General features: G+C 34.4%; 1 protein-coding gene across 1 annotated transcript in view; it reads left to right on the forward strand.

The window, feature by feature from the left end:
• Positions 1-20,346, forward strand: part of LOC126748155 (potassium voltage-gated channel subfamily KQT member 1) — an 83,480-nt gene that overhangs the window by 16,794 nt on the left and 46,340 nt on the right. The window contains exons 4-7 of the mRNA XM_050457187.1: positions 6,388-6,569; positions 13,937-14,065; positions 14,117-14,227; positions 14,281-14,462. Coding sequence (XP_050313144.1) covers positions 6,388-6,569; positions 13,937-14,065; positions 14,117-14,227; positions 14,281-14,462 — 604 coding nt within the window. The remainder of the gene's footprint in view (positions 1-6,387; positions 6,570-13,936; positions 14,066-14,116; positions 14,228-14,280; positions 14,463-20,346) is intronic.

A 20,346-nucleotide genomic window follows, 5' to 3' on the forward strand; every position in this document is an offset into this window, starting at 1 on the left:
TATGGCGGGAAAAATCTGATGATGAACTGCAGTGTTTGGAATTACAAACAGTAACCTATGGGACAAATAGTGCTCCCTTTCTAAGCACAAATTGTTTGGTTCAGTTAGCCAATTCAAATATTAAAGACTACCCACGAGCTGCAGATGCTTTGAAAAATAACTGTTACGTGGATGATGTCCTATACAATTGTGACACACTTCAAGAACTTGTGGAGACCCATAAACAACTCACTAAGCTTCTAGGAACCGCAAACATGAAATTACATAAATGGAGCTCAAACTGTCCAGAGTTCCTTAAAGAAATATCCTCCACCAATAACCAAGACGAGTCATATATTATTACATCAGATGGCAATACAAGCAAGGTTTTAGGAATTTCATGGCAACCTTTTTATGATAGTTTTTCCATAACATTACCCAAAATAGAATTGAAACATTCAGTAACAAAGAGACAGGTCTTATCGACAATTGCCCAGATTTTCGACCCGCTTGGTCTTATAAATCCATTTGTAGTCATTGCGAAACTTTTTATGCAAAAGATTTGGCTTCAAAAATTAGGTTGGGATGATCAACTAAGTCCTGATTTGCTTAAAGAATGGCAAACTTTCTACGATAATATCACAGATTTAGGCGAAATAAAAATTTCTCGCAATTTATTTGCCCCACTTAAACGTAAACTAAAAATCCAGATCCACGCCTTTTCAGATGCAAGCCTTAAATGTTATGGAGCGTGTATCTACGTGCGTGCTATTTATGAAGATAAAACTATTTCTTGTAATTTGCTTACATCAAAGAGCAGAGTGTCTCCAATAAAGCAGATTACATTGCCAAGATTGGAACTCTGTGGTGCGGTTCTTATGGCAAAATTAACTAAAAGGGTCCTGTCTATATTTGAAACCAAACTTAATATAGACTCGACACACCTATGGACGGATTCTGAAATAGTCTTGTGCTGGCTCAGATCACACCCATCAAAATGGTCGGTGTTTGTGGCAAACAGAGTCACAGTAATACAAACACTAATGCCAGATTATAATTGTTGGCATCACGTTAAGTCCGCTGAAAACCCAGCCGACATCCTGTCAAGGGGAAGTCTACCACGTGACCTCGGAAAATCAAATTTATGGTGGAATGGTCCGAAATTTTTACAAGACCCAGAAGCAGAGTTTAAAGCTTTTAAATATTCCAGCGAAGTAGAAAATATCCCTGAAGAAAAGAAGTCTGCGTTAACGGGATACAAAAATCAAGACGATTTTTATGAAAATATCTTATCCAGGTACTCATCTTTTAGAAAATTGCAAAGGGTTATAGCCTACTGTTTAAGATTTTGGCTTAAGCTTAAGTCAAAGAAACTTCTAAATAAGGAAAACATTACTGGACCATTAACCCTACAAGAACTAAAAAATGCAGAAAGGATAATTATTAAATCTATACAAACAAGATTTTTCGCTTCAGAAATAAAAGAACTGAAAAAATCAGGACAATTACTTAATAATAAGTCATTAAAGTCATTAAACCCCACACTTGATGAACATGAGATGTTAAGAGTAGGAGGAAGGCTCACTAATGCAGATATAGTCTATGAGCACAAACACCCACTTCTGCTACCATCCAAAAATCAAGTAGTTAGACTCCTTATTAAACGTGAACACTTGAAGATGCTACACGCCGGCCCTCAAAATGTCCTCGCCTCCATACGTCAGAGATATTGGCCAGTAGATGGTCTACGTGAGGTGAAAGGGGTAATTAAGCAATGCTTAACTTGCTTTAGATTCAGAGCACGTCCAGCGTCTCAACAAATGGCTGATCTTCCAAAAGAGAGATTATCGGTGTCAAGGCCATTTCATAATGTCGGAATTGATTTTGGAGGGCCGTTTATTGTAAAGCCTTCAAAACTGCGCTCCAAAGCAACTCTGAAGTGTTACTTGTGTGTAATCGTTTGCCTGACTACGAAGGCAGTACACCTGGAGGCCGTGTCTAGTTTATCCACAGAAGATTTTTTGCAGGCATTTAGGAGATTCATTGGACGACGAGGACTGCCTTCAGTCATTTTCTCCGATAATGGAACTAATTTTGTGGGTGCTAGAAACATATTAAAAGAATTATATGACTTTTTTAAAGATGATAAAAATCAAAACACCATTCAAGATTACCTCAGCACGAATGAAATTACGTGGAAGTTCATACCACCAAGAAGTCCCCACTGGGGGGGAATATGGGAAGCTGCAGTGAAGGCAGCGAAACACCACATTTTGCGCGCAGTAGGTGAAACACGTCTAACGTTTGAGGAGTTCGGCACAGTCCTAGTTGAAATCGAGGCAATAATGAACTCAAGGCCCCTGTGTCCACTTAGTAACGACCCAACAGATATATCTTCGCTGACCCCAGGTCATTTTCTAATTGGTACGGCACTTAATTCTATTCCCGAAACGGATGTTTCCAATGTGTCGGAAAACCGTCTGAAACGTTGGCAAAGATGCCAACAAATACGTCAAAGTTTCTGGAAGCGTTGGACGCTTGAATACCTTAGTCATCTGCAAAAAAGAGTAAAATGGACAGATTCCAAGAAAGATTTGAAAATTGGAGATCTTGTGTTGCTTGTGGATGAACAAAGTTATCCTCTAAAATGGCCTTTAGCTAAAGTATCAGAAATTTTACCTAGTCGGGATAGCAAAGTAAGAGCTGTGAAAGTAATTACCAAAAATGGCGTGTTTACTCGATCTATTACGAAACTATGTCCACTTCCCCAACCTGAATGAATATTGAAGTGGTCACTCCAACGGGGGAGTATGTTGCGAACAACGCAACCATTTATTTTAAATTTAACTTAAATATGTTTGCATATCTTCCTTTCTCACATTGCTTTTTACGTAATCTAATCGGCACGACAAAGCTGTGCGAAGTTAAAAGAAAATCTATAAATAACGCAGTCAAAGAAGCCGCCCCGTTTAAGTTTTGCCGTCGTACAAAAAAAGGTTACCGGGAACCAAGCAGCGCGATGCAAAAATCTAATATTGACCGATCAGTGTTCCAGTAGTCGAGTTACTGACAAAAGCTCAAGAGGGTGACGTCTCGACCCGCCTAATCGTTTCTTTTACGATTTTCACGCGCCAGTGATGTTTTGTTTTTAAAATTAATAGTTTCTGCCCCAAGAAACTTTTATATAAGTTATCAGTTAAAGGGTTTTTAATTATGAAGTTAATTAAACCTGTGAACGAGTCAGTTCAATCAATTTAATTTATCCACGAAAACCGTAAATTTCTAGCCTGGAAGAATTACAAGTTGGTAATCTTTGTGCTGGGTGACTAAGTATACAGATTGGGTCTTTGTAGCTTTTTACTTTTTGTAATGTCAAATATGTAGTAAAGCAAACAAACAAGTGTTAAAGGTGTAAAGGTGCAAGTAAACAAAAAGAAGTGAGTGCAAACAACCTGTAAAAAGTGAAAACAAAAAGTGTCCTGTTTGGAGTATAAATACTGGAATTTACAGACTACTGTAAGTGTTTTGAAACCATTTTTATGTAATAACTATTTTGTGCCAACTGTGTTTACTTTGGCTTTGACATAATTCGTTGCAAATGTCAACATTTTTGTAATTATTTAGTTTTAGTTTGTAGCTTTCATAAAGATAAGGTTTTTATGAGTGAATGAGAGAGGGTGCATGTGAATTCTGTTAAATATTTTGATATCCTATGTTGCCACATTTATTTCTTGGAAATTAAATAATTAGTTTGTTTGTGTATAAAGCGGTTTTTTATTCAAAGTTGCCACCCAGTGTCCTAGATAATACAGTTGCTATTGTATAGAAAAAATAGATGCTTTCTGATAAAGCTTGATATTGGAATCAGTTTCTAATATATCTGTACGGTGGGAATTTCACCTCCCACACGTAACATAACATAAGAACATAATTTTATTTATTTGTTCAGTTCGTACCAATATAAATCTAATTAAACCATAAAAGCTGTTTAATAATTCGTAAATGTTAACATAGAAGACTATATATTGAAGATGATGGAGGAACAACAAAAACTCAAAGATAGCAATACAGTAAACTTCACAAGAATGTACTAGGAAAAATTAAGATGTATGAAAATTAACACTTTCACCAAAACATGGTGACTTCTACATGCAAAAAAAGATTAATGAAATGCAGAATACCTTGTAACCAACGTAATACCGGTATAATTCTAGATAGAAGGCCAGATTTTGACCCAAATTGAGATCAGAGTGAAAAGATGAAATAAATATATGCAACAACTAATCGAACATGCAATAAACACACTTTATTGTTATAGTTCTTTATTTAAACAACCTCTACGTCCTAGAAATAACAAATGAAGAAATTGAAAAGGTCCTAACCGACTTAAAGATTGGAAATCGCCAGGACCGATGATGTGCATTGGGAAATTTTGAAAATGTTCGAGGCTTCCAAGTAATCACAACTGTTACCAAGCTATTTAATAACATATATGAGATTGGAAACCTACCAAAGAACTATAGTTTCTATCAATATTCAATTCCTATAAAAACCAAAGCCAGAAAATGCGAACACCAGAGGTTAATTAGTTTAATGAGCTACACACTTAAAGTATTCCTTATTATCAGTTACTCTCGCATTACTACACCAAATTAGAAGAGCACCTTATTGAAGTGCAATTCGGATTCAGAGTGGGTCTTGGAAGAAGAAAAACACTCTTCAGCTTGCAAGTACTTATACAAAGAGTGAGAGACGTCAACACTTTGAAAAGGCATTTGACAAAGTCCTGGCTGGCCAATCTTAGAATTTGGACTGCACTATCATTAACTGACTTCTTTCTAGCTGGATAGGATACGATGGGCCAAATTTCTTTCAATGAAGTAACTATAAACACATTTAAAAACATATAAGTTCTCAATTTAAGGGAGAGTTCCATTTATAACTGGCATGTACGCACATGTAGCATATGATATCATTCGTCGTCATTAGAAAAAATGTTTTGAGAAGAAATTTTAAGCAAAAGATTCAAAGACCAGATATTCATCAATTTTATCAATATCTCGTGTAAGCAAAAATGTTTATTTTTATGCAAGCCTATTTTTTTTCATTTTGTAATTAACTTCTACCGATTTATTTTTTCTATTGTAAATTGCAAAGCGGGCAATTAGTTATATTGACCCATACGTATAAATGTAACTACGTGTAAATAAACTAGATTACTAGGGTATTAGTTGAAACCTTTTAAGATTTTGATTAAGAATATTTCTAAACGGTCAATTAAGTCTGCTTAGGTAAGGTCTGCTTACTATTTGCAGAGTGGAACTAATGTCTTTTTAATGTAAAATTCAATAAAACACTCTTTGTTGGCGTAATTCTGGATGTGACACAAAAATTTTGCGTTGCAACAAAATTGGGAGTTTTGTTCGTTCAATTAACCATATATTGTTCAGTTCATGGAATGGTGTATGTCAGGGTAATTCGTGCAGATCCACAGGTTAAAATCTAATAATCCTTTTATGTTGAAAAATTTAGTCGGCCCCAGCGCTTTCCTAACAGGTTAACGTGAAAAATACACAAATTGAATCAAGCCACGTCAATAAAGAAAGGCAGGTTAATTGCGTTTTTACACGCTATTTCATAAATCAGATGAGATATATTATCAACATTATATATGTATACCTAATATTGCATGCAGAGCCTGCTGCCCTAGAACGTGAATATTTCGCCCAGCAAGTAAAATAACGTATATTAAATTTACGAGAAAAAGCTTTTTGTCAAAATTAAAAGTGGTTTCCCTCGTGTTTTCGAATTTACGGACACAGAGCTTTTTTATGATGGCAAAAAGGAATTTTATTAGTATTATCACGAAAAATGTTTCGGGTTACTGGCTTTAATGCCTATAATATAAAAAAAGAGCTTTAATATTCACTATGAAACATTCAATTTCACCAGAAAAAATGTTTGATATTCAAGTGCACCCATAATAGTATATTCTACAGAAATAACTGTGAAATAAGATTTTTTTTAATTTCACACATGTTATTGTGTGAAAAAAAATTTTTTTTACTTTTCTTACGACTTTCAATTAAGTATCTTTTTTTTTCTTAATTTATATTTGTTTTGAATAGTTTGCCTTTCCGTCTCCGGATTAATTCAATTTTAAGGCATCGCTGTTAGATGATGTCACAGTATAGAAAAGTAAAAACGGCATACATTATTATTTAAATAATTTACATTTTCGAAACCAGTGACCTCAATGCACGTTATGAAGCATGACTTTTAGATAGCGCCACAGGTACTCAGTCTAAAACAAGGGCAAAAATAAATATTCTATGGCCTAATAATGTAATGAAGCTATTTGCTTATTAAAAATAAATCAACTACTATGAAACTCAATTTCTTTTTCAGATATTATAACAATCGGAGCATCGATTGTAGTATTAGCTTTAACTATGAAGTCTGGGGGCCAGGTACTCGCGGCAAGTGCCTTGAGAGGTTTAAGGTTTTTTCAAATCCTGAGGATGGTTCGCATGGACAGAAGAGGTGGAACCTGGAAACTCTTGGGTTCGGTTGTTTATGCACATCGACAGGTAGATAAAGAGTAAAAAAGAAAACAATTTTAAATAATATCTGTAAGGTAACTGCTCCGTATGTAACAGCAAAAATTTTAGATTAATAATGAAAAACTATTATTATATTTGTTCTTTGGCTTGTTTTGTCTCCATTTTCTATACTGAAATATGAAATAATTTATATTTTATAAAACATACAACATAATTAGGTATATAGAAAAAGTATTGAGGTATTTTACAATTTCTATGCCAACTAAACTTTGATTGTGCCAATATTTCAATATATTGTTACCATCTATCGAAACGTCTGCCCAAGTAATAATTTAAACAGCTCAGAAGTTTTCCTACTGCACTAAACACTCTTAAGCTTTTATACAAATTTTCTTTCTTTTCTAGTGCTTTTGACCAATATTTTATTATAAAACAGATTTATTGGGAAAAACATTAATAATTTTTTTTGCGTATGCCTTACGGTTATGCATTTTTTTACTTATTTTCGAATTATCCTGTAACTAAACTTTTCAATTACCCCATCAAATGATGTGTAATGAGTCGTTTTAAAATTATCCCTAAACAGTTCTCTCTCTCTCTCTCTCTGTAGCTGCTACAATACTGCGGTATTGGCTGACTAAACAATTGTCCTCCACTGGACTCCATCAGCTGTTCAGAGATATTCAGAGGATTAATGTAATGCTATATTGCTCTTCCACCATAGTCGCAATCTTCCTGATAATATTCTAGTGGTCAGTACTTGCTCCCATACTAATTTAACAACTCTTGCACCTTCCTGTCTTTTGACATGGCATCTCAGTCTTTGGGGTGTTCTTCTATTTCTCTGTTTTTCCTACTATGTTACTGTTGTGAAGTCTTATCCTGTGTAGGTACGGATATACTTCTTAGGATAGGACACATTTTGTCCTATCATTATCCTCATTTGTTTAGCATATGTTCTCATTTATTTTCCGCTGCAGATTCAATTTTTGGATATTCTTCTCAAATGTCCACAGTTGAGTTTTCAACGATTCTATGTCATCCACAAAGGCCTATATAAGAAGGAAGGCTTGATTTCTAAATAAAAGCGGCGTCGTTTTTGCCTCCCTCGTTACATTTTCTAAAGCCTATATTATAAGGAGTGGAAAGATGGCGTCTCCCTGTTTAAGGCTATTATTTATAGTAAAAAACAGGTTAAAACCTTTTAGTGCTTTTCCATGCTGATCTGTATTAACCTGACAAGTTTATTCGGGATTCTTAGGTCTACCATTGTGAAGATTTGATCTATGGTTGATCACTTGTTTCTGAACTCACATTGGTAGTTAGTCTTTCGAATAGTACTAGGTATATTCAGTATTTGTTAATGATATTTCCCGATATTTGGAGCATTTCAAAATTATAAATTTTGTCAAAATTATAAATTTATTTTTGGGCAAAATTATAAATTTTGCCCTTCTTATGTACTACATGTACTACATGTAAAACTACTTCATATTTTCTGTTTTCCAAATCTGGAGTATTAGGATGTGGAAGTGTTTGAGAAATGCTTTTCCTCCCTACTTGATAGACTCAGCTGATATTGTGTCATTACCTGGTGCTTCATTATTTTTCAACATTCCTGCTGATCGCCTTCGTTGCTTCCTTATGAGTTGGCTCTTCTACCAGTTAGTCTGCGGTATAATAGATGACATTATCTCTCTCTTAGTTCTGGTTACGTCGACTATTTAGTAATTAGTCGAAGTAACTTTTTTATACCTTCATGACCTCGCTATCATTTGTTACCATTCTTCCCTTATCTGTTTTAATAAACATGTCAGTTCTCGGCCTCCTTTAATGCTTCTCGCTTCTTGAAAAAGTTTTCCTGACCTGTTTGACTTGCTTCCAAGTCTTCTAACATTTTTTGTTAGTTTGCTCCTTTCTCTAAATATTCTCCGTTCTTATTTGTCTGTATTTCTTCCTATTGTGTTCTTTTGGGTTTTGTAGCATCTCCAGTGGAGCCATGTTTCTTGCCCTTATCTTCTTTTCACACTCCTTATCGAACCAAGAGTTCCTCCTTTCAGTCCTTTTCTTTCCCACTATCGTTTGTGCACTTACAATTAGTGACCTCCTAATGTTCCTCCATGTTTTCTCAACAGCCTCCTGTCTGGATGAATAATGAACCTAAAATGCTGTTTTGTTATATTTTTGGCTAGATATTCTTGCTCGCACTTAAGTACTAACCAAAAAATGGCCACTATCTGCATCGACACCTCTGAGGCTTCTTACATCGACTATATTGATGCCGGATATTACCAAAGGACATGGTCAATTTAGTTCTTTGTTACTCTGTCGTTAGATATTCAAGATTAGTTATAAATGTTCTTGTGTTTGTAATGGGATTTTTAGTCCCGGGGATTCGCAGTTCAAAGAAACCACTAATGTCGGGAAAACTCAGTTTATTAACCTCAGTTACGGGCTTAGTTTTAACACCTTTTAATAATAAAATAGATAATATAAATTGCTAGCTAAGAAACAGGACAGTTGTAACCTTACCTTTTAATAATAAAAGCACTGACCCGGATTAAAACCTTTTAACGGAATCACGGAGTCAAAGGCGCCACACTTCTTTATTAAATGGTGACAAACGAAGTAATAATCATAAGACTACTCCGAGCAGAAATGTAGGCTTTAAAGAATGTCATACATTTCCACAATTAAAGAAAATATTTAAGATGCCAGATATTCTAATAGAACAAACTATAGCAAAGGTAGAGGTCGTTCCGCTACAACCGCCCCCGGCGTAATCACCTATAAAATTAGGTGGTTAGGCATTATATATCTTTAAATGACTGGTATGAAATTGGCCCCGCTCTTTTCCCGTACTTGGATTTTCTAAAATGTAAGTGAAAGGCCTAATCTGAGCTTTTACTCTGTAAGGTCCCTCAAACAACAACATCATTTTTTTCATTTCAGCAGCCAATGCTATGGATACAGGATTGGCTTTAAGCAATACTAAATCGCCTACATTATATTCCGCTGAAGGACGCGACAAATAAGAAATTTTTCTTTTTTCCGCTCGACTTTGTAACATTTCACGGGCTAACACCAACTTTCGCTTAGGGCAATCTGGCGGAAGGTCAGGGAAACTAAAATTTTCTCTTAATAGGGATAAAGGCGGTAAGTCCAAATGTAGTTCCAAAAGAGGGGAAACCCGGTGGATTCATGGGTAACCAAATTCAAGAATTCGGTAAACTTTGGCAGCTCGTACGTCCACCGGCGATGATTTTCATTGCAATAAGTACGTAGAAGACGAGACAATTCTCTCATTTACCTCTCGATAGGATTGGCCTGAGGATGGCAAACTGAACAAAACACCGCAATTACCCCCAAGGATCCAAGAGTATCCTTCCAAGATTCGGCGGTAAATTGAGTACCATGATCAGTCAAAATTTGTTGGTCAAAACTACCCCATGCTTAGGAACATATTCGAGCAGCAAGCGATTTAGGATAGCTCTAGTAGTGGCCTTTCTAAGAGGATACAATGTAATAAATTTAGAAAAAACGTCGACGATTACGCAAACATAAGTTACACCTCCTCGAGATCTCGGTAGCGGCCCATAAAGATCAAGAGAACTTAACTCAAATTTTATTAGCAATGATTGGTTGTAAAGGAGGTCTTGCCAGAATAGAAACTTTTGTTCTTTAACAGATGTCACATTTCTTCAGAACGCTTTTAATTCCTTTATACATATTTTTCCACCATACATCCCGCCGTAGCAATGTCCAAGTCTTATACACACCACAATGCCCCAGATTTTCATGATAATGCTGGATAAAAGCCTCCTGTAAAACTGATGGTATGCACAAAACGTACGGATCATCGAACGCTCTACGGATGAATAAGAGGTCCCCATGCATTACGTATTGCTTAATTAAATTACCCTTTTGCAAGGATTTAATAATCTCACCGAAAACAGGATCACTCAATTGAAGTTTACTCAAATTTTTCAGTCGACTCTTAAATTCCCTAGAACAACAGAGGGAGGACATCAGTCAAAATCGCTTGCTCGATGGAGTCGATAACCTGGAAGTATCTGCAATTACATTTTCAGAGCCCTTAACATAATGAATCGTATAATCAAACTCTTGCAGAGCAAGAGCCCATCCAGGAATTCGTGAAGTGAGCAGCTGGCAAGATTGGAGGTATACTAATGCTTTGTTATCTGTGAAAACCTGGAAATGCCTTTTTAAAAGGAATATCCTCCACTTATGTACTGCCCAAACGATAGCTAATACCTCTTTCTCACAAGAACTGTAATTTTTTTCTCTGTCTAACAAAAGACGACTTGCATAGGCAATAACCTTTCTTTAGCCCTCGATATTTTATCTGCTCTGCCTCCGGGCGGAAAGACAGAGATCTAGTTTTCCTGCGTCTCTTCCAAAATATCTTGGTCGAGACCTATGGTCGCGGTCCGGACATTTTGTTTTGGCCCATGTTTATTAAAATTACTACTTGGAAATGGTGGTCTTTCCGACTTTTCACTCCTTTGAGTCGTATTTGATTAATATGAGTAGCGACAGTTTCCACTAGCTGAATCATAAGTATTATTACTATTATTATAATTTGAGCTAAAACAATCGGCCTGTTGTAGCCTTGCTAATGCATCAGAAAAATTATTTATGCCCACTAAAAGGGACGAAATATGAGGTGGAAAATGCCTGGCTATAATGCAAATCAGTGACATTTCGGAAAAAGCCGCTTGTAAGTATTTTGCCATTGCTATATACTTAGTAAAATGCTCGGAATATGAATCACCCTCATAACGCGCAGCTTTTATTTGAAAGGTTACAAAAAATTCACAAAAGCTGTCTTAAAACTATAAAAATCAATAAACGTTGTAAGAAAAGACTCGGCCCAAGACTTTGTCTTTCCTATACATTTCTTAACAAGTAAAAAACTAATTTGGTTAAATGGTACCTGATACGCTCTACATACAAATTCAATTTGGTTTACAAAATCAATTAAACAAAAACAAATTATTATCAAAATTTCCTACACTACTAAAAATATCTGAATTTAATATGTTATGGATATTTTGTAACGGTGGTTGGTGATTAAAATTACATTGATTAGTAGCTGGACCCATCGTTGATAAAAATGATTGGCTGTTAAATCCCTGATAATAGTTTGGAGAGGGGTTACCAGTAGCAGACGCTATTATCGATGTTCCTGGGGGTTCCGGGTATGGCGGCAACCCTGTTGCTGCGGATGTTTGTCCATTATTTCTACGGATTGCGCCCGTTTCCGCACTCGCTCTCGTAGAGGTGTTTATTTGGCCTGCTCCTGTAGATGCGTTGTCTTCTGGATTCGTCCCCGAAGCGACTGTCGATAATGGTCCTGTCGTATTCCTCTCTTCGATTAAAAAGCTCCTAGATCAATCCATGTTTGATGGTCTTCGAGATCTTAAGTTCCTCGTGGAACAGTGGATTAGTTGGACAGTTGGGCAGCCAAGTTGTAATGGGATTTTTAGTACCGGGGGTTCGCAGGTCAAAGAAACCACTAATGTCGGGAAATCTCAGTTTATTAACCTCAGTTACGGGCTTAGTTTTAACACCTTTTAATAATAAAATAGATAATATAAATTGCTAGCCAAGAAACAGGACAGTTGTAACCTTACCTTTTAATAATAAAAGCACTGACCCGGATTAAAACCTTTTAACGGAATCACGGAGTCAAAGGCGCAACGCTTCTTTATTAAATGGTGACAAACGAAGTAATAAGACTACTCCGAGCAGAAATGTGGGCTTTAAAGAATGTCATACATTTCCACAAATGAAGAAAATATTTAAGACGCCAGATATTCTAATAAAACAAACTATAGCAAAGGTAGAGGTCGTTCCGATACATGTTCAAACATGATTGATTTGATTAACGTTGGATTTCACTATCTAAAGGCTCCCTTTTTTCTTACTTTAGGGTTAAAGTTTCCCAACATTATTACCATGTCTTGTTTGGGCATTCTGTATAAAGTTCATTCAGTAATCAGTAAATAAATAGGATCAAATAATTTCTAAATAACAATCTAGCATATCACCATATCACCTTCATCTGGCGCCCAATCTTTTAAAAACTTCATATATAGGTATATCTATTAATTAATCATTTTTGGTGCAAAACATAACCCCAGATTCCTTAATTAATATAAAGTTAAAAAAAAGCATTTAGTTCAATTTATAAATTTTATATGTTTTGCACAAAATTTATTAGACTTACCTAATAATTATATTAGTATTAAAATAATGGGAAATAAATTAATTAATTCGTATGTCATGTATTGGCTGGAATAGAGAAGAGGAAGAAAAGGAAGTAGCGGCCGCGATTGCGTATAATTTCGGTAAAATGCAGCCTACAATGCTAAAGTGGTGGACTCTGAAATTACCACTCAAATAGGGAAAACCTATATCAAAAGTTAAACTTACTTATTTGAATTAATATTCCCATATCCCTAATATTTGGTAACTAATAGTCCCTCTTATCTATTAATTACTTAAGTTACCTTAAAGACTTTTAGTTAGCCGTTAGTGATTGTGTTTTCGTAGTTTACACTCACTCACGACTACTAGAAATATTTATTTTTACTATATTTATTTACAACTATTTAAATCTCGCGCCAATATTCTGAAATTTACTCCACTGAACTGATAACTATCGGCAATGCGGCTCCTTATATACTTGGTAGAACGCTGTTCCGGAAGATTCTCGCTTACCTTCGAGACATCGTGTAATATGGCACGTATGTCATTCCGGAATGACGGAGGATCAGCTGGTTTCTCGGTGTTTACATTATCATTACAGCATTATAAATATAACTTTATACGTATTTGCTGATGATTCAATTTATATGTTGTTGCCTTAAATAGCCTAAAACTAAAGTTTTCAAAAACCGCTATAAAGTATTTTGCTCTAAAGTGAACCTTTAACTTCTTTTATGACTGACATGATATCTTAGATTACATTTCTTATGTTGAACACAGACCACAAAATACATTTCAAGAAAATACGTGAAAAAGTATTTGCAAATTTCACCCTAGCAGCCTGTGTTTAGCACCCAGTAACTTCGCTCTATTAAGTTAATTAGTAATATTTTAGCTTGAAGTATCTATATTTTTGCCATTAGTTAACGAGCACCATGTTTAAGGCAAACACAAAGCCTATGAATTATTTTCACCATTAGTATTTGGCAAATCATATTGTTCGATCCTTGTTAGGATAATTAAAAAAAATTCCTTCTATAATTATTACGAGCCAAAAAAAATACTAACAAACGAGCGAGTTCTATAATAATTCTTCCAATTATTGAAGCAGTTACCTACGAATCAAGTAAACAAGATATCATATTTCTGCCTTTTTTTAGGAATTAATGACCACATTGTACATAGGATTTTTAGGATTAATATTCGCTTCATTTCTTGTGTTCTTAGCAGAAAAAGACGTACCTCATACTAAGTTTAATAATTTTGCTCAAGCCCTGTGGTGGGGAGTGGTAAGTCACATCAAAATATACATATGATCATCTTAACGAATCAATTTTTAGATAACGCTTTGTACAGTAGGATATGGAGATATGGTGCCATACACTTGGCAAGGAAAAATCATCGCATCGTTTTGTTCTTTATTGGGAATATCTTTTTTTGCTCTACCAGCCGTAAGTTCAGACCTTTTCCACCTGAGCTTTAGATCAAAGATTATTAATTTTAGGGAATATTGGGTTCTGGTTTTGCTTTAAAAGTACAGCAACAACAGAGGCAAAAGCACATGATAAGGAGAAGACAACCAGCAGCAACCTTGATCCAAGCTTTATGGCGTTGCTACGCGGCAGATGAGAAATCAATGTCAGAGGCTACGTGGAAAATCCATCAAGTCCCATATAGTCCTCCAGCGTAAGTATATTCTGTTATAAAATATGTTGTTTAATGCATCCCCGCTGCCTAGTAAACAGGACTGACCTCTAAGATGCCCGGTGGGATATAACTTTACTATACTTTCAGAGCGAGTTTAAAAACAGCTAAAAGCCCTTGTGGCGGTCAATCTGTCAATGTTTGTCTATTCCTGTTGGATTTCACAATTTCCTGGCTTATATTGTTTTATTTCTCATTGGAGTGAATTTTTTATGCGTCAGCATATTTCACGAAAAACTTGGAAAATAAAAGCAAGGTGGAGGGTAAAAATGACGACTTATCACAAACAGAAATCATAAAAAGGATGAAAAGAGCGTCTGTAATTTATTCCTGGCTTATGAGCCGCAACTTGAATACTCAGGGTTAATAGTTTCCATTACCTGTTTTTTAAAGTATGAGTTTTTAAGAGCTAGGGTATGCTGTAAGCACTTTTCAAAGGCGACGTGCAAAGCCGCTTTTTTTAATTTTATCTCATTAAACAATATATGGAACTTGGCTTTGAACTAGAGTTGTGGAAATAATTAAAAAAAAGTTTTAATGATTGGGTAATGAATACTTTGTCTGAATACTTCCCTATTAATTTAATTCCTAAATTACTTCAATTCGAATGTTAGTTAACAGATGGCATTTAAAAACTAAAATTTATCAAAATAAATAAAATATGCTGGATCTTCCATTTAAAGTAAAAGAGTTATAAATCGCTGTGTCGCGATTATGTTGGGACGCCGATAAATTTATATGGCTAAATTCCAAACAAAGAAAACGACATTTAAAAAATCAATGTGCTGCAATTGATAAATATATTCCGAAGCAAATGCCTGTTAAGTTTCCCATAAAATTAGCTTAGTTTTCTAATTTAGCTCAAAATGAAAATAAATAAAACGAAAATCTTTCCATTAGAATTCCACCATTGTTCCACCATAATATTAAGTGCATTGTTCAAAAGGAATACAATAGAAGCCATCAAAACTTCTTTATTATGAGCTAGTTTGATTTTTCAATTTAATTGTAATAATGGAAACTTTGAAGGTGCAATTTCACACAAAGGCCTTGAAAAATGCGTGGCACATTTTTCGCTACGTAGTGTAAAACAAGGTATAGGTGTGTAAATATTAAAAGGTGGAAAAATAAGCGATACCCTCCTCTCAGCAAATTAAGCTCTGTTGGTTTTATTAATTTTTATTCCACCTATTTTGCCTATATCGGCAAAACGTACATGTAATTGGCACCACATGTTCTATAGTTTGACAGTTAAATGTACGCCTCATTTATATTATTTGTACGAATCTTGAAGACAAATTGGATTAAACCAAATTCCGTTTTCGAATGCAAATGAAAAAATATACATGACACTTATCGCGTTCTTGCTATCTACTTTAAAATAATGTAGAGGTATGAAAATATTAATAGGTGCAAAAATTAGTGATCAGCAAATTAGGCTCTCCCAGTCGTATTGATTTCATTTATATTGGCAATACGTACATGTATTTAGCACCAAATGAATAGTCCAAAGCTTGACAATTTAATGTACGTCTTATTTATACGAATCTTAAAGATAAATTGGGTCTAAAGCAAACTCTGTTTTCGAATGCGAATAAGAAAATATACAAGACACAAATCACAATTTTTGCTACCTAATTTAAAACAATGTAGAGGTGTACAAATATTAATAGGTGGATAAATAAGCACTACTCTCATATCAGCAAATTAAGCTCTCAGTTTATTCATTTTTATTTAACCTGTTTTATGGATTGACAATTAAATGTACGTCTTATTTATAGTATTTGTATAAATATTAAAGATAAATTAGTTTTAAACCAAACTCCGTTTTCGAATGCGAATAAAAAAATATATATGACACAAATCACATTTTCTGCTACCTACTTTAAAACAATGTGAAATGTTTAATTGATTTTTATTCTACCTGTTTCGCCTATATTGAATTTTCGTCCCATGACTTTGACCATTACGACGTAATGTACACACAATAATTGAAAATCTATATACAAAGCTAAAAGGTATAAATACGTATAAATACGAACCAAGACTATGTTTTGTTCTTTAAAATTTAGGTGTGCAATAGGCAAGTGGAAAATCAATATCCAGTTTTACTATAAAACACAATTGGGATCCTTTTAATTACGGCTTAACTATATCATATGAAAAACAAAACAATGCTACATATTCTAATAATGATTTGCAAGCATTTAAACCCTTATGACCTACGCATATTGTTTTGTACTTTCTCGCATGGTAAAAAAAATTCTTACTCGCATTTCCACTTTTTTTATATTAAAAGTGATATCAAACGGTTCACTCGGGTGAATGCTTACTTGAATGAATGTCCTTTTATTCTCATTTCACGTTCACACGACACAGATAAAATGACATGCAAATGAACGTTATCCGGTCTTTATATCCTATCTTTTTTTAATATAGAGTAAAACGGGTGTAAGCACCTTGGAATAATTTTTAAAATACTTCAAAAACAATAGGATGTCTTTATTCCCCTTTTTTTCTAAATTTGTTACAGCAAGTTTAAGCTGCATTAGCCGAACAACTTTTAGTGAAATTGACTATTTGCCCGGTAATAAATCAGTAGTGAAGGTGTCTAAATTATTGCATCATCAGCATCAACATCAACAGCGATCAGCGAATGATACGAGCCAAGGTAACCGTTAATTCTAAATTATAACGGAGGAAAATTCTTAGATTAAAAGCAAATTATAGATCTAAAAACGTTTAAGGAAAATTAGGAAGGATTTGAAAAGGAAATGGAGAGATCTCAGGACAAAAGGGACATTGACAAAACCAGCCAAGAAATGAAAGAAAGAAAAGTATTAAAAAAGGAGACAAATTAAAAAATGGATAACAGCCCTTAAGGGTCAAACGAGGAACAAAATAAGGCATCGAAAAGAAATAATACGTACAGCCGAACATTTTTACAGTAGCCTATACACTCCACAAGTCTAAACAACAGTGAAGCAAGAAAATAGAAAAATTTGAATGTAGCATCGGAAGAAATCCCGGATATAACTTGGGACGATGCTCTAAATCATATGAGAAATAATAACGCACCGGGTGAAGATGAAATTCTAATAGAAATTTAATAGAAGGAGGGGATTTATTGAAATCAAAAGAGTGCATACTGTTTAATGAATATATATAGAACAACCAAAGATTCAAGAAACTCAAAAATTGGAACAACGCTATTGTAATATTATCATACGAGAAAGGAGATAAAACAAATTTAGAAAATGACTCATGATATCATTATCATTATTCACAAAAATTCTTATGAACAAACTGACCAACAAATTAGATCAAACCAGCCAAATAAATAAGCGGGCTTTAGGAAACGGTATAGCACGTGTGACCGACCATCTTTTGACAATGAGAATCCTAGTGAAAAAAGGCGTTTGAATATAATTTAGATAACCGTTTGGCGTTTATAGATTTTCAAAAGCCTTTTGATAACGTTGAACTTTGGGCGATATTGCAATGCGATTATTCTCCTTGGCCCTAGCAGATGCTTTTAAGCAACTAAATTAGCAGGCTAAAAGAAAGAAGAATTAGGCAAAATATTAATGGAACTAGAGGAGAATATGACAACAATCGGACTGAATGAACCAGATGACCCTTTCAAAGATAAAGGTGCCATGTAAAGAAGACCTTCGAATCAAAAAATAGAGAATGTATCAAACTATATACTGAATTATATTTCCAGCAAGACGGCGCTCCTCCTCATTACGTTCTTCCCGTTCGGCAATGCCTAGACGACGAGTGTCCAGATAAATGGATAGAGCGAAGGGGGTCTATAGAATGGCCTGCTAGATCTCCTGATATAACGCCGTTAGACTTTTTTCTATGGGGTCATTTGAAATCTATTGTGTTTACTCCCCAACCTGAAAGTTTGGATGAACTTCGTCAATGCATCATCGACAGCTGCCATGATATCCCACAACATGTTTTTGAAAATGTCCGTCAGGAATTTGAACATCGCCTATATCATTGTTTGGCCAAAAACGGGCAACATTTTGAACACTTATTGAAATAAAAACTCCGTGGTGGGAAGTTTTCAAATGAACACCCTGTATACTTAAGTCACGTACTACCACTGGGAGGAGAAAATCAAACCCAAGAGATAAAAAGAAGAAAAAGACTGCTTGAAGTGCTTGAATTGTCACTAATCTATAGAAGGTAAAATTAACACATCAGACGTGTAATCCAGAGTAAAGATGTTGGTGAAAAAACAGCTGGACGTAGACAAAAAATTTGGTACAGTGGAGATCCTACCAAAGCAAACGAATCAGTTGCCAAGTTCTTTGTAGAATAGTCAGTGGCGTCAAAGATTGGAAGAGAAGAAGAAGAGGAAGGGGATGCTAATCGTTAGTATTTATATGACTCGAGAATTTTCTCAAATTATTATAATCCGTGGTTACTTTTCAGAATTAACGTTTCACCTACCCTAGCCGAAAGAAAACTCTACATAATAATTCAGAACTTTTATTATTATAATGCTTGTATCTAATATAAATGTTTAGGAAGCATACGTCAGCTGTCTGATAAAATTATTAATAGTAAAGCTAGCAAAATTGTCATGGCAAAACGTACATGTATTTAGTACCAAATGTTCTATAGCATGACATTTGAACGTACGTCTTATTTATATTATTTGTACGAATCTTGAAGATAAATTGGGTTTAAGCCAAACTCTATTTTCCAATTAAAAAAAAAATATTCTCACTTCGAGTTTTTTTAAAATTGAAAATGAGAAACATTTAAAAATTAAAAATAGGGTTTTCGAGAAGGTACAAATTTATTTTGGCATTCCCCCAAAACGCCTGTATTATCTTGGTACAAAGGCAAAATCTATCGAGTTATATCTATTATTGAAAACAGAACAAAAGAAGGGACTCTAATCCCTTCGCTCCATTTTGAAGACTTTGGGCTTATAAAATACCCTGGAATAAAATTTAGAGATAAATATTTGATTTAAATTTAAATTTTCAAGAAGCTAAACCAGGGATTTGGCTAGCGTTTGAATAAAAGTCTTGCTATGTTTACGAAAGTAAGGTTAACATATTGGATAGCTTTTCTTTATTTTAAAATATATTATAGATAAAAGTTTCGCTTATTTAAGGAAAGGATTATTAAATGAAAAATAGTGTTGGTGGCAAAATACAAATATTGTTCAATTTTCTAATTACTTAAACAAAACTCAAGAAGCGATGTTTGTTCAACCTACATAAAATATTTACAATTTAAAGTAATGAAGAATATTCATTAGAATAAGGAATAATATTATTAAAACATGCATAAGTTCATTTCATAATGAAATGGGCTATCTAGAATGACATCCCATTGTTTTTTTTACATGAAAAATACAAATTGAATGTAAATGTTCAGTACGATGCCAACATTTAACACTTTCGTCTTTTGTCATGGATAGAAGGGTTAGCTCAACCTTCATTCATCTATAAATCGCTAGTTTATAGACGTGTAAAGTTTGACACGTCTAGAAATAAATAGTCTATGGGTGTAATAAACGTTGGATAAGAGTGCAAATATTCTGTAAGTCCAAGGACGATACAGTTTTAAAAAAATATATTTATTTTCTTAAAATCATCGTTGAATTGATATCAAAATTAATCCTACTTATTTAAAACTTTTATGGTATTTCAGTCATTTTGATGTTGATATTGGATAAAAAATATTTAAAAAACTTCACTTTTTTTGCCTTTTGAATTTTGATTTTAATTTCCTCTGCTTTCATCCAGAGTAAAAGAGGTTATTTTCATAATTATTCGTCGCTGTCGCGATAAACTGCCGTCAGGTTACCTATTTTAACCTCAGTGCGTGACAT

Source organism: Anthonomus grandis, chromosome 22, assembly GCF_022605725.1.
Source record: "Anthonomus grandis grandis chromosome 22, icAntGran1.3, whole genome shotgun sequence".
Lineage (NCBI taxonomy): Eukaryota > Metazoa > Arthropoda > Insecta > Coleoptera > Curculionidae > Anthonomus > Anthonomus grandis.